Below are 14722 nucleotides of genomic sequence, written 5' to 3'. Positions count from 1 at the left end.
GTATATACATACAATGGAATATTATTCTGCTTCAAAAAGGAAGTGCTGATACATACACATACTACAATGTGAATGAACCTTGAAAACATTGTATTAAGTGAAAGCCAGACACAAGGCTATATACTGTATGATTCCTTTTACATGAAGTATCTAGAATAGCTAAATCCACGGAAACAATGAAGATTGGTGGTTGCCAGAAGATGCTGAGAGGAGAGACTCGGGAGCATTTACTTAATGGGTATGAGGTTTTCTTCTGGGATGATGAAAATGTCTTGGAATTATACAGAGCTAGTAGTTTCATAGGGCTTCCCAGGTGATGCTAGTGGTAAAAAACCTGCCTGCCAATGCAGGGGACATAGAGATGCCTGGGTCAGGAAGATCCCCTGGAGGAGGGCATGGCAACCCACTCCAGTATTCGTGCCTGGAGAATCCAGTATTCTTGCCTGGACAGCAGAGCCTGGCGGGCTATAGTCCATGAGGTCACAAAGAGTTGGACATGACTAAAGTGACTGAGCGCACACGCACAGTAGTTTTACAACATTGTGAATGCCACCAAACTGTTCACTTTAAACTGGTTAATTTCATGTTATGTGAATTTCACTTCAGTTAAAAAACAGTTTTTAAAAGGTTAAGCAGTTAACCATATAACAGCATTTCCACTCCTATATATCTCCCCAAGAGAAATGAAGATACACCTAGACACAGAAGTATGTGTCCATGAATGTATCATTACTCATAATAGCCAAAATGTGGAAACAATCTAAAGTCCATCAATTGATAAATGGATAAACAAAAGGTAGTATCTCCGTAAAATGGAGTATTACTCAGCCACATCAAGGAATGTATTGATACACTCGACAACATGGATGAACCCTGAGAACATGCTAAATGAAAGCAGGCAGACACAAAAGGCCACACATTGTATTGGGTTGGCCCAAAAGTTCAGTCCAGGCTTTCCATAAAAAACCCAAATGAACTTTTGGGCCAACCCAATATGATTCCACTGATATGAAATGTCCAGGAAAGGCAAATATATAGAGACAGAAAGATTGCTGGATGACTGGGGAGATGGAGAATGACTGCTAATGGGTATGCTTTTCTTTTTTATTATTAGCAAAATTTTTTAAATTTTAATTTTATTGGAACATAGGTGATTTACACTATTGTGTTAGTTTCAGATATAGGGTATGCTTTTCTTTTTGAAGTATTGAGAAAATGTTCTGAAATTATAGTGGGGATGGTTGCACAACCTTGTGAATATACTTGTGAATAAAAGCCACTCAAGGGCATATTTTAAAACGGTGAATTATATGATATGTAAGTTGTATCTCAGTAAAGCTGTTATAAGAAAATGAAAGATACTAAGTATACATTATTCTTTGCTTGGCGAGAGGGAAGGAGAGAGAAATAGCTAAAGAGGAAGATCAATGGAAAACGAGCAAGGGAGTGATTACCATAAAAATCAGCAGAGTGGTTACCTGTGTGTGCCATCTGGAGAATCCGGATACTTGAGGGGCTTCTTGAGCATTGTTATTTTTGTATTTCTTGACCTGGGTGGTGGTTATGCCAATGCTTCCTATGTAGCTACTTGTTATACTGCAAAGTTGTGTTTTATGTACTTTTCTGTATGTGCCTCTCTTCATCTCACTAAATGGTACCACTTTCCACCCAGTTACTCAAGTCAAAAATCTTGGAGTCACCTTGACTCTTCTCTTTATCTTACACCTCATATCTAACCTGCCAAGACACCTTGTCAGTTTTACCTTCAGACTACATCTAAAATCTGACCCCTTCTCATCTCCACCTGGTTTGGGGCACTTACCATCTCTTACCTGGACAATAGCAGTAGCCTTCTGATCTCTCCGCTTCATCCCTTGACCTGCCTACCCTGGAGTATTTTCTATATAGCAACCAGTTTCTTTTTTCTCCTTTGACTTGAAGGTATTTCTTAATGAAATATTAATCACATACAGTGAAATGCACATACATGTACATTCCAATGAGTTTGACAAATGTAGACACTAGTGTAACATACACCCCAGTTAAGATATAAAACATTTCCACTACTCCCCATAAGTTCCAGAAGGATCCTCTCTAAAGCCAGTGTCAGATCATGTGAGTCCTCTGCTTAAAACCTCCCAGTGACCCTCCTTGTCACTGACAATAAAACCTCAAGTTCTTGCAATGGCTCATAAAGCTGTACACAGTCTGCCCTCAGCCCCATTACTTCTCTTATCTCATCTTAGAGTTCTTTCCTCTTCCTTGAGTTCATTCTGTATGGGCTCCCCAAAACAGATCATTAAATTTCTTCCTCACTGTTCTCAGGACAAATTGGGCACTTTCCTGCCTCAGGGCTTTTGTACTGAGTGTCCTCTATCTGGAATGCTGTTCTCCCAGATTATCTGCTTCATTTAGGTCTCTGCTCAAATGTCACCTTATCAGAAAGAGATCCTCCCTGACCACCCTATATACAATAACATGCCCCCTCCCTGCTGCCCACTGCTCTCTCATCCCCTTACCTTGCTCCAGTGTTCTTTATAGCACTTAGCTCCATTTATTATATATTATGCACGTGCGATTCTGCTATGCTCTCTCATGTAAGTTCTAGAGTGTGGGGATTCGAGTGCCTTTGCTTTGGCTGTATCTGCAGTGCATACCACCTGACTTGGTGGCTCAGAGGGTAAAGCATCTGCCTGCAATGCGGGAGACCTGGGTTGGGAAGATCCCCTGGGAGAAGGAAATGGCAACCCACTCCAGTACTCTTGCTTGGAAAATTCCGTGGAGGAGCCTGGTAGGCTACAGTCCAGGGGTCGCAAAGAGTCGGACACGACTGAGCGACTTTCCTTTCCTTTCCAGCGCATAACTCAATGCCTGGCATATAGTGGGTGCTCAAAACTATTTATTAGGCCAGCGGGAGCCCCGGAGGTCGGCGGTGCAGCCGAGGGGCCAGCGCAGACCGCGGGCGGCCAGGGCGTTGGTCCTGGGCCGCGCCTTTCTCCCTGCTCGACCTCTCCGGAGCCGGGGGCGGGCCGCGCGAAGGTGACTTAGGGACCTTGCGGTGTCACCCTGGATCGCGCCTCCCGGCTGGGCTGGCAAAAAAGCGGAAGGACAGACCGAGCGCATTCGTGCGGGAGCCTCGAGCAGCCCCGGATGGCGCGAGCCGCACCGGGCGGAGTGCGCCGCCAGGGAGAGCCCCGGCCCCAGCCCAGGGAAGGAATTTGAAATTGGAACAGGAACAAGAAAAAAACCAAAATTTTATCAGAAGCGCTGGCGACTCTAGCCACTGAACATCACGAATTAGAGCAGTCTCTGGTCAAAGGCTCCCCGCCTCTGAGAATCTCTAGAGAGGGCGAGTTCTGTCCCTGAGCAGACTGGAAGCAGTGACTGACCACGCACTCCTTGAAAGAGGAAGCAGAGCACCCGAGCAGTAGACAGCACAGAATGTCGGAAGGCAAGGACTCTGGTGGTGGAGACGCATTCTTCAAAGGCATCAAAAAACACAGAACAAGCCTGCCCTCCCCTATGTTTTCCAGAAATGACTTCAGTATCTGGAGCAGCCTCAGAAAATGTATCTGAACGGAACTCTCCAAGATCACCATGCCAGTTATATTTAATGAGGCTTTGAGCTTCCTCCAGCGACTCACTGAATTTATGGAGCATGAGTACCTCATCCACAAGGCCAGTTCGTTTGCAGATCCTGTGGAAAGGATGCAGTGGGGAGCTACCTTTGCTGTCTCTGCTGTTGCTTCTCAGTGGGAATGCACTGGAAAGCCTTTCAACCCACTTCTGGGAGAGACTTATGAATTAGTTCGAGATGACCTTGGTTTCAGACTCATCTCTGAGCAGGTCAGCCATCACCCACCCATTAGTGCATTTCATGCTGAAGGATTAAACAATGATTTCATCTTTCATGGCTCAATCTATCCCAAACTGAAGTTCTGGGGGAAAAGCATAGAAGCAAAACCCAAAGGAACCATAACACTGGAGCTTCTTGAACACAATGAAGCATATACGTGGACAAATCCTACCTGCTGTGTGCACAACATCATTGTGGGAAAGCTCTGGATCGAGCAGTATGGGAATGTGGAGATCACAAACCACAAGACTGCGGACAAATGCATGTTGAATTTTAAGCCATGTGGCCTTTTTGGTAAAGAATTACACATAGTTGAAGGCTACATTCAAGATAAAAGCAAAAAGAAGCTCTGTGCTCTCTACGGGAAGTGGACAGAATGTTTATACAGTGTTGGCCTGGCCACATTTGATGCTTACCAAAAAAATGATAAGAAAAATACTGAAGAGAAGAAGAACAGCAAACAGGTGAGTGCTTCTGAGGAGTCGTATGAAATGCCAGTGCCAGAATTCCAGAGCATGTTTGTCATCCCCGGGAGCGTTCTCCTGTGGCAAATAGCCCCGCAGCCTCCGAATTCGGCCCAGATGTATAATTTTACTAGCTTTGCAATGGTTTTGAATGAAGTAGACAAGGAGATGGAGAGCATGCTTCTAAGACAGACTGCAGGCTGTGACCTGACATCAGAGCCATGGAGAACGGGGAAATGGATCAAGCCAGTGAAGAAAAAAAGCGACTCGAGGAGAAACAAAGAGTGGCACGCAAGAACAGGTCCAAGTCAGAGGACTGGAAGACGAGGTGGTTCCATCAAGGCCCTAATCCCTACAGCGGAGCCCAGGACTGGCTTTATTCTGGCAGCTACTGGGACCGAAACTACTTCAATTTGCCTGACAGTTACTAAAATGTAGACAAATTGGGGTGTTTTGGCTCATCCACAGATAAGTTTTAAATCTATATTTTCTTCCTTAGTTTCTCCTTATCTTTTTTCAAAGGGAAAAACCGTCTCATGATAACTTGCACTTCACCCAACAATAGTGGGGCATAGGGTGATACTGGTGATGGAAGTCTTAAGAAAAATGGGTAATTCTGCTATCCAGTCATGCTTCTTTGGAATACTATTTTATACAGAGGTATGGGAAACTGCTGGCAAATATGCTTTTGATGTTTGCTGTTGCCATATTTACTGAAAGTTTATACTTAAATGTAACTTTAGCTTTATGGAATTATATAGTAACCCAAATCAAGTTTTTTGAATATTTTTATGCTGTCATGCTTGAATGTTTTAGATTTAACTTTGTAATGGTTAGAATTCTCCTATATGAGGTTTATATGCTCAAATACAGAGAAGGTTTTATGTCATTTTTGTAAAGACTACATTGAAAAGATGGCTTTTCTTCACACTAATCCTATCAATTTTACTCCTTCCCATTCCTAAAAAGAAAAAAAAAAAATGCCTGAATGTTTGGAAGAGACAGTCCTGATTTGAAAATTCTAAACTGGAAAAAGTATTTCATTTGCTTATTTTAGTACTCTGAACTTACTTGTACAGTTTTCTATAATTAATGTCATTAGAATTAAAAAGTGAATAAAACCTAGCAATTCACAAAAATACCATAGAAATAGAGGTTTTAGGCACCATCATTACATAATGACAAACCTTTTTAAATGCTTCAACTTCCATTGACAAATGCCACCAGAGAAACTCAGTTGTATCCATGTATTATAAATATCAAACTATATACAAGGAGGTCTTGTGCATTTCAGGTTTGCAAGGCACCTGTGTACTTAAGATATATATGGAGACCTACTGTACAGTAGCTTTGCTCCTTTAATTGGGGTACATTAATCTTTTGGTATTTATCTACCCAATCCCAGACTGAGATTTTGCTCCTATGGGCCTTAGGTAACCTCCAGCAAGTTATTTCAATGGCTGTCTTGAAGTTAAGAAGTTATAATGAAATAATCTACCTGATGCTAATAAAGGCTTTAGAATGGTAAAAAAAAAATAAAAATAAAAAACTATTAAATGAATGTCTGCAGTCCCCAGTCTAGTCCAGTCTGCCATGATATTATGTGGACTGGTGCACCAGCCTCCAGACTGATCTGTCTTGTGTCCAGATTCTACAGTCCATTCCCCACACCGAAGACTTACCTTTTTAAAATTCAAATCTGATCAGCTCACTTTCTTTCTTAAAACCTTTTGATGGCATTCCGTTGCCTTTCTGATAAAGTCCAGAGTCCTTAACATGACAGCAAGGTGGCTGTTCTTCGGCCCTGACTACCTGGCTACCTTTTTCCTCCAGCATCCTGGACTGCTTGGAGTTCTTAGCTGAAGCCAGTCTCTCACTTCAGGTCCTTGGTATATACTGACCCTCTGACTTGGATACTCTTCCTAATCCCCATTTACAGGTCTCCAGTTGAGGGTCATCTCCTAGGGGAGCCTCCTCTGAACTCTCAGACTAGGTTAGCGCCTTTAGGGTCCAGCTGCAACTCATCTCAGCTGGCATGCTCTTTATCTCCCCATATTTATTTATTTAGTTTTGGCCATGCCACAAGGCTTGCGGGATCTCAGTTCCCTGACCATGAATTGAACCCGGGCCATGGCAGTGGAAGCCCAGAGTCCTAACCACTAGGCCACCAGGGAACCACCCCCATATTTAATTTTTTTCTAATTTGTAAGAAGAACTATTTAGTTTTCACCTATGAAATGAAGTTGCACCATTTAATTAGAGTAATAAAAATAGTTCTTTTAAAAATTTTAATCATAAACTTTGTAAACATGAAAAATACCTTGAGCATACCACGATTTTTGCTACTCATTGTCCTGTTTCTTTCCATAACACTTGTTAGAACAGTTTCCTTTGCCTTCCACCTCAGTGTGTGTGTTAAGACTCTCTGTGACCCTATGGACTCTAGCCCGCCAGGCTCCTCTTTCCAAGGGATTCTCCAGGCAAGAATACAGGAGTGGGTTGCCATGCCTCCTCCAGAGGATCTTCCTGACTCAGGGATGGAACCTACATCATTTTACATCTTCTGCATTGGCAGGCAGTTTCTTTACCACTATGCTATGCTAAGTCACTTCAGTCGTGTCCGACTCTGTGCGACCCTAAAGACAGCAGCCCACCAGGCTCCCCCGTCCCTGGGATTCTCCAGGCAAGAACACTGGAGTGGGTTGCCATTTCCTTCTCCAATGCATGAAAGTGAAAAGTGAAAGTGAAGTCACGCAGTCATGTTCGACTCTTCGAGACCCCATGGACTGCAGCCTACCAGGCTCCTCCATCCATGGGATTTTCCAGGCAAGAGTACTGGAGTGGGGTGCCATTGCCTTCTCCGTCTTTACCACTAGCGCCACCTAAGTTTCTCTTTCTTCAATTGTCTTTACAACTTTTTCTTTCCTGTTCTCCTGGTTTTTTTTTTTTTTGTCTCATCCCTTAAATGCTGTTTTGTGTGTCATATTTTCTTAAGCCTTTTTCCCGCTAGGCTTCTCATGTATCCCCACTGTACTTAATACATTCTGTTAAAGAATATATGACATTGTATGAAATGACTTTGATTCTGAATTCTCTCAAGGGCTGGAATTGGCTTAATCCTGAGAGGTCAGCCCAGTGCACTTTGTTTTTGTACTCATCAAACCTGCACTGTGTGATGTCCAGCTCCATGAGGTCAGGGGCTATGTCTATCTTCTTTGCTAATATCCCGTATGCTAGGCACAGTGCCTGACAAGGGTGGCTCCTCAAAGAATATCTTTAAATAGATTAATGTATATGAATATAAAAACTCTAACCCACAATTTATTCTTATATCTTTCCCCTGGGGGTCAGCCCAAATTCTAGTCAGATCAATAAAAATTTACTAGTTATTTGTCCTAACTGGCCTCCCTGCCTTCCATCTTGCTGCAGTCTGATAGCCTGTAACCATAGTTACATTAAAAAAAAAAAAGTTTGATTGTGTTCCCCTCCCCAAATCTCTTTACCTAAGAATATAGTCAAAGCTCCTCGGCTTGGGTTCAAGGCTTTGGCCCCGATCTCCTTTTTCAGACCTCTCTGAGTTTATTTATTAAGTGCTTATTATATGCCAAGCACTGGCCTGGTCACTGAAGAATTCACAGGCTAGTTGGGAAAACAGGTTCATAGATTAATAGGGCATGATCAGCTCTATGAAAACACAGTTTCAGACACCAGATTATAAAATATTAGGCTTTTGCCTTCTGCAGGTTCACAAGTTCAGTCCAGAACTGCATAGGGTCACTACCAGCTACATTTCAAATGTTCAACAGCCACATGAAGCTAGTGGCTATCATATTGGACCCTGGAGCACAGACCATTTCAATCATCCATGGAAGGAGTTACCTATGCTTCAAGGAGAGCAAGGAGCAGTGCCCATACACAGGTTGCAGGGCTAGCTAGCAGTCCCCAATCCTAATTCTCCCACTCTTACTGCTCCCCCAACCCCTAATACACACACCTTGGCTGGGGTGTATTTTGAAGTACTACAGGCTCCCAAAAGATCATGCGTGAAAATACTTTCGTAAATTATTAAGTGATGCATAATTGTGATATAATAAATAGGCTCAGTTCTTGTTTTTATCACAGCTTTGGTCACTTCAAGCAAATTCTAGCTCTTTTGTTGAATCCCCCAAATTTATGTAAAAGGGTTATGAAAAGTAACTGTTACGCACAGGCAGCATTTATGCCAGGTAAAACTCCAGATTTTACCTACCTTGATGCTTTTGCAAGCCATCCATCCAGGACCCCACTTCACCACCCACCTTTTCTTCTCACTCACTTTCCCTAGAAAGGAAGGACGAGAGTTAAAATTTCCAAAACAAAACGTTTATTTTGAGATTTGAGAATAATGGGAAAATTTAAGTAATGGGAACTGGATCCTCATCGGGGTCTTCTGGGAAACCTGAAGCACCACCTCCTTCTGCAGCTCGGTGCTTCTCCAGTTTAGCAATCAATTCTTTCGCTGGATTGAAGACGCCATTGGTCTGCTGATCACAGACATAGCAGCGCGGGGTGGTGCGGAAATGCTGCAGCGCGCAGCTCTCGCAGAAATAATGCCTGCACTTGGTGACAACTGGGTTTTGGAAGGTCTGGCGACAGATGAAACACTTGAATGGTATTTCCTCCTCATCGCTTCCCACTTCATAGTTTTCGTCCTCATAGACACCATAGCGACCCTCATCAAGCTCGCGTTCGATCTGCCACCCGTGCTTGTAATCTGAACGGTCATGGAGGAATTTGCAGCTGTCTCCGAAGCCGCAAAAGCCAGTCTCCTTGTAGTCCTTACAAATGTCGGGCTGGTAATCCCAGCGCACGGTGGCACGCAGATGCTCGGGAGCTCGGATGGGGCCCTTCCTCACCATTCCGGAGGAAGCATTGCCCATAGACGTATCCTTGGGTTTCATGAATTTTTGATAATTATTGATTCCCCGATAGATCTTGTCATCTTCCTTGCCCCTCAGCTCCTCCTGGATCTTCTGGCTGCGCTCAAAGATGGCTTGTGCGTCACGCTCCTTCTCTGTGTCTAGCTCGTAGACAGCAGTCGCCCCCATATCTTCTGGCCCCACGGGTTTCGCCGAGCGAGTGGACTTATAGACCACGCCGAGACTCTCGGATTTGTTCTCCTCCTCCTCCTCGCTACTCAGGTCGCCGTAAGCCACCTTCTGTTTACCACTGCCACGGGTCTTCTGTATCATCGGATTGTGGACCGCTCGCTTCTTTTCCGGGCGAACCACAGTGTTCCCTTCGTCACTGCTGCTGCTGCTGTCTCCGGACTCCTGGTTGCAGATCGGGCGCTTTCTGCGGCCTGCAGCCACTTTTCGCCCAGGCTTTTTGAAAAGAAAGGTGCACACCTGGTCTGTCGTCTTTCCTGGGGAAAGTTGCTCGGCCATTTTTAGAGTCTTGAGGTCCGAAACGGCGATGATCTGCTGGCTGGCGCGGGGCTGGCTGGCGTTACTGCACGTCGGGCGCACGACTGCAAGTCGATGCAAAATCTGCTGCAGAAAGAGGACTGCGGGAGCAGGGAGTGTGCGAGAGCGCAGAGGATTGCGGGAGCAAGGAATGTGCGAGAGCGCGGGCGCGCGCCCCTCTTGAGTCCTGCCGCGCCCCGTCGCTTCCTCTGGAGGCTTACGTTGCTCCTACCCCGCTCGCGCGCAGCCGCGGAGCTTACCCGGAAGAGATCGAAGCCGGGTCACCTTTAAGGGACCTGGAAGGGAGTGTTTGGCCTCCGGAACGGCGTCGCGATGTGGTTCGAGGTTCTTCCCGGGATCGCCGTTATGGGCGTGTGCTTGTTCATCCCGGGAATGGCCACCGCGCGCATCCACAGGTTCAGTAACGGCGGCAAGGTAAGACGGCTTCTCCGGCCCGGCGGCTGATTCCATCGCTGTCGTTACGTAATGGATGGTGGCGTCGGGAGGCCCTTAGGACCCGGAGGCTCTCTCCGAGATGGTAATACTGAGATCCGTCCTTGCCAGTCTTTTTTATTGCCTAAAAGCGGAGACTTGCGGAACGAAACCCGTCCGGCACCATATTCCACTTTAGTAAGGATTTAGTAAGGTTGCTGGGTGAAGCCAGGGCGGGAGGGTGGAGCAGAGACTGGGGGCTGGAAAGGTAGGAGATTAAAAGAGGTTAAGTCCGGACTCCTAGGCAGAGGAGAAAGAACATTGAAAGTATTAGTCGCTCAGTCGTACCCGACTCCGCAATCCCATGGACTGTAGCCCGCCAGGTGCCACTGTCCATAGAATTCTCCAGGCAAGAATACTGGAGTGGGTTATCATATCCTTCTCCAGGGGATATTCCCGACCTAGGGATCGAACCGGGGTCTCCTACATTGCAGGCAGATTCTTTACCGTCTGAACCACCAGGAAAGCCCTACCTAGGCAGAGGAGAGAGGCGTCAATTAGTCTTGCCTCCACCCCAAGTCTCTTTTCTGGCTGGATTTTGATTTTAATTTTTCGCATCCATATCTCGGTAGCTTCTCGTTTTTCACTTTTTCCTAGCCTTGATTTAATTAGTTTGTTTTGTTTTTTTGGCCCTGACGCGCTGTTTGCAAAATCTCCTTTCCTCGATCAGGGATTGAACCCGGGCAACTGGCTGTGAAAGCGCCAGGTCCTAATCACTGGACGGCCAGGGAATTCCCCTTAATTAGGTTTTTACCTTGACTTTTTTTTTTTACCCCCCACTTTCTCTTGCAGGCCTTTAGGAATTTAGCTCAAGCTCCTGTTTTTCACTTTAGGATTGTGATTTTCTTCTCTAGTTCTTTAATCAAGTCAAGTGAAGTCGCTCAGTCGTGTCCGACTCTTTGCGACCCCATGGACTGTAGCCTGCCAGGCTCCTCTGTCCATGGGATTTCCAGGCAAGAATACTGGAGTGGGTTGCCATTTCCTTCTCCAGGGGGTCTTCCCAACCCAGGGATCGAACCTGGGTCTCCTGTAGGCAGATGCTTTTACCGTCTGAGCCACCAGGGAAGTCATAAAGTATCAATGTATTTGGTTTCTGGTTTTGTGATTGCCTTTCACTTGTGACCTACCGCTGTTCTTTCATCTCAGTGTCCCCAAAAGGAACAAGTAGTCATGACTTTAAAAAAAAAAAGAGGAAAGAAAAAAATGATGCTGGTTAAAACAGAAAGTGTAAGAAATCATGGTTACCGTCTTAATTCTAAAGTTTAGTGGTCCGATTTTATTTAAGATTCTATCTTAATTTGGTTTTTATATGAGTGATGATTCCATTTTTCTGGAACGTCACTTATTAATTAAAGTTCTAATATCTCTCTATTGGCTCACTCACCTTCATAAACTGCAATAATGATTTCCTTTCATTGTAGGAAAAAAGGGTTGCCCATTATCCATATCAGTGGTATTTGATGCAAAGAGATAGGCGCGTCTCTGGAGTAAACCGTTCCTATGTGTCAAAGGTAAGATGGCTCTGATGCTAGCTCACCTGTCAGGGTTGAGGTGCATTCTGGTTAACGTTTTCCAAAGGGCTTACAGCAGACTGGGAAAATGCAAATTGAAGTAGCACAGTGCCTTTTACATACTTAATGATCATCTTATTCTCTGCATTGTCTGCCTATATCCTTTCTTGTTCTGTTGTCTTTTTTCTTTTTGATTTATAAAGGTTCTTATTATACATTACAGATGTTAATCTTTTGTCTCTTTTATATGTGGCAAATATTTTTCTGTCTGCTGTCTTTTTTACTTTATCCTGGCTTTCATCAGATATATTTTTAATCTGGATGTTTTGTTTATCATAGTTTACATTGATACAAAGGACTTTTGTATCCAAGATTCTAAAAAATATTTCTACAGTTTCTCCAAATACAATTAACAGTTCTTTCCCCTTTTTCACAGTTAGTACTCTGACCTGTCTACAGGTTATTTGGGGGTATAATGTGAAGCAAGGGTTTAACTTTAGTTTTTTTCCAAGAAACAGCCAGTTACAAGAATTATCTTATAGAACAGTCCATTTTTTTGTTTGTTTCAGATACCACTCTAGTAAACTAAATTTCCATATACACATGGGCCTGTTTCACTAATGTACTCTTCTGTACTCCATTGGTTTGCCAATTCATGCACCAGTATATTAAAGAATTACTATAATTTATATTTGAATCACGAAATGACTTTTTGTGGGTCAAAAATGGTCAGACAGTAGCATTTTCATATGGTTCGGCCTAATAGTATGTTCTTATATGTTGTAGAAGTTTGCCCTCATTCTTTAAAAAGATTATTCCTACAACAGAAACAGAATACCTGGACTGTGTTATTTTAACAACCTGGAAGAAATGTCATCACTGATGACACTTTTACTCTATAGTTTCTGAAGCATTTGGTTGTGAACTGAGTGTGATAGAATGGTCTTCTGAACAGTGTCATCCTTACAGGGCACAAGTTCTGCGAGGGGGCGGGGGAGGGTGGTCCCTGAACTTGAATTCTGACTCTACTACTTCCTGACTGACTTAAGCAAGGGATTAACCTGGCTGAGCCTCCGTTGTTTTTTTTTTTTTGTAACTTTTTTCATTTGTAAAAAAGTAGAATAAGGCTAATTATCTCTTCCTGATGTTGCTGTTGTTTTATAAAACAGTTTTAAGTGATATGTTTGCTACTGTCAGAAAATGAAAACTAGGAATCATTACAGGTTCTAGGAGTCATTGCACATCTTTGAGAAGAACAGAATTCTCTCATTTTCCTTTTTAAACTGTTTTTCAGGGTTTGGAGAACATTGATTAAGGAAACGTTGTCCTGGTTGATGAAGAACAACTCAGTCATGCTCTTCTATCCCTGCTAGTAGATTATGCAGCATATTGTGCAGCATGCATTGTATTTTGTAGTGTGTAATAAAAATAAAAAATAAAATCAGAGGTTTTCTTTACTTTTTAAAATAGTACGACACAAGATCAGGACGTCTACCCGATGTAGCGTTATCACTTAAAAAAAAACTAGAAGGCAACTGAGGCTTGTAAAATTACAGCTGTAATGTACACCAAGCACCAATAACTGCCCAGCACACGATGTGTCACAAAGGTAGTTCCTACTCTTGTAGTAGATATTAAAATATTGGAAAACAGTGTTTCTTCAGAGATTGCTAGAAGGATACAGAAAAAGTAGTACTTTTTTTTCCTCGTTCCTTTTCTGAGTGAATCCCTATATGCTTAAAATTCCAGACTGCACCTTCATCGTCCGTGCATCCTGTATCCACATATAGTAGTCACTTAAGTGTTGATTCTTATTTTAGCTTATTATGTAGAGCAGCAACAATGATTATGTTTATTAAAATGAATGTATTTGAAATAAAGAATTGCATGTCCAGTGCTAAAGGTAACCAGATAATATTAAGATCTGAAAAGGTGTAACTACTGTGAAGAAGGTGATAATCCATGTGTATAGATCGACACCCCAGGTGACCACGGAACCTCTAGGTGAGAAAATTAAGTTACCTTTCTTCTCCATCTTTTATCCGGGCCTTCCCCAGATGGTAAAGAATCCACCTGCCAATGCAGGAGATGCAGGTTCGATCCCTGGGTTGGGAAGATCCCATGGAGAAGGGAATGGCAACCCACCCCAATATTCTTGCCTAGGAAACCCCATGGACAGAGGGGCCTGGTGGGCTACAGTTTGTGGGGTCGCAAAGGAGTCAGACATGACTGAGCAACTAACAACAACAACAGGTTTTTTTTTTTTTTATCCAGTTTAACGTTTGATCTACTGATGGATTTAAACACACCTGCACCATATGGCTTCTGTTGACCTCATCTTACAGGATAGGCCTTACAGAGGACCGAGGTGGCAGTCACACCCAGAGGAATACTCTGTATTGTGCCACCTTAAAGGAAAGCTGTGGTCATGATTACAAATTTAATACAACCTCTGGTCTTTATGTAATGCTATTACACAGGGCTCATTTTATGATTGTTATGAGAACTATCTGGAAAGGAAGAGAGCAGGTAGTACAGAGAGGAATACAGGAGACTTAACAACATTACTAAATCTGTCACTAAATGTGTTGATTTTTAGGTCTGTTCTCTGTCCATGGGCCTCTAGGTGGGGCCCATCCAGTAGCAGATTCATCCTTAGATAACTGTCAGGGCTTGCAGCAAGGAGCTGCAAAGTGACAGAAATCAGTTGGTCAGGTTCAGCATTAGCATCTGAATTCTTCAACTCCCTTTTTGGTAGCACTTGCTATGAAACTTAGCTTTATTTTTATACTCTACTGCCAGGGAGTGAACCAGATTAAAACACTTTGAAGCCAGAAGACTATAGTGATGCTTTGCAGCCCATGTTTCTCTTGATTTTTTGAAAGTGCAGTTAGCCGGAAGGGTTTTCTTACAGCAGCTCTGACAGGTGTGGTCTGGCTACTGACCTCAGATTCA

At 43.5% G+C, this 14722-nt stretch overlaps 2 protein-coding genes and 1 pseudogene across 2 annotated transcripts; 2 read left to right on the top strand and 1 right to left on the bottom strand.

Moving 5' to 3' along the window:
* Window positions 1-3297: 3297 nt before the first annotated feature.
* LOC147341542 (oxysterol-binding protein-related protein 1 pseudogene) lies at window positions 3298-4751 on the top strand (annotated as a pseudogene).
* Window positions 4752-8660: 3909 nt separating this feature from the next.
* RNF113A (ring finger protein 113A) lies at window positions 8661-9969 on the bottom strand. The gene has a single exon (XM_086389775.1). It carries the CDS (start codon window positions 9744-9746, stop codon window positions 8715-8717), a length of 1032 nt encoding a protein of 343 aa, XP_086245901.1. The 5' UTR covers window positions 9747-9969; the 3' UTR covers window positions 8661-8714.
* Window positions 9970-10028: 59 nt separating this feature from the next.
* Window positions 10029-13208, top strand: NDUFA1 (NADH:ubiquinone oxidoreductase subunit A1). Its single transcript, XM_086389781.1, has 3 exons — window positions 10029-10199; window positions 11678-11767; window positions 13062-13208. Exons 1-3 carry the CDS (start codon window positions 10098-10100, stop codon window positions 13080-13082), a joined length of 213 nt encoding a protein of 70 aa, XP_086245907.1. The 5' UTR covers window positions 10029-10097; the 3' UTR covers window positions 13083-13208.
* The last annotated feature ends 1514 nt before the right edge of the window (window positions 13209-14722 follow it).

Source organism: Bos grunniens, chromosome X (genome assembly GCF_055505025.1).
Source record: "Bos grunniens cultivar Pamir isolate PY7600 chromosome X, Bosgru_T2T1.0, whole genome shotgun sequence".
Taxonomy (NCBI): Eukaryota; Metazoa; Chordata; class Mammalia; order Artiodactyla; family Bovidae; genus Bos; species Bos grunniens.
This window is presented reverse-complemented; position numbering and strand designations above follow the sequence as displayed.

Bases quoted from the DNA above. Each gene is read 5' to 3' on its own strand.
- RNF113A (XM_086389775.1), bottom strand. From the start codon at position 9,746: ATGGCCGAGCAACTTTCCCCAGGAAAGACGACAGACCAGGTGTGCACC.
- NDUFA1 (XM_086389781.1), top strand. From the start codon at position 10,098: ATGTGGTTCGAGGTTCTTCCCGGGATCGCCGTTATGGGCGTGTGCTTG. The intron at 10,200-11,677 runs GTAAGACGGCTT...CTTTCATTGTAG, and splicing joins GGTTCAGTAACGGCGGCAAG to GAAAAAAGGGTTGCCCATTA. The intron at 11,768-13,061 runs GTAAGATGGCTC...ACTGTTTTTCAG, and splicing joins ACCGTTCCTATGTGTCAAAG to GGTTTGGAGAACATTGATTA.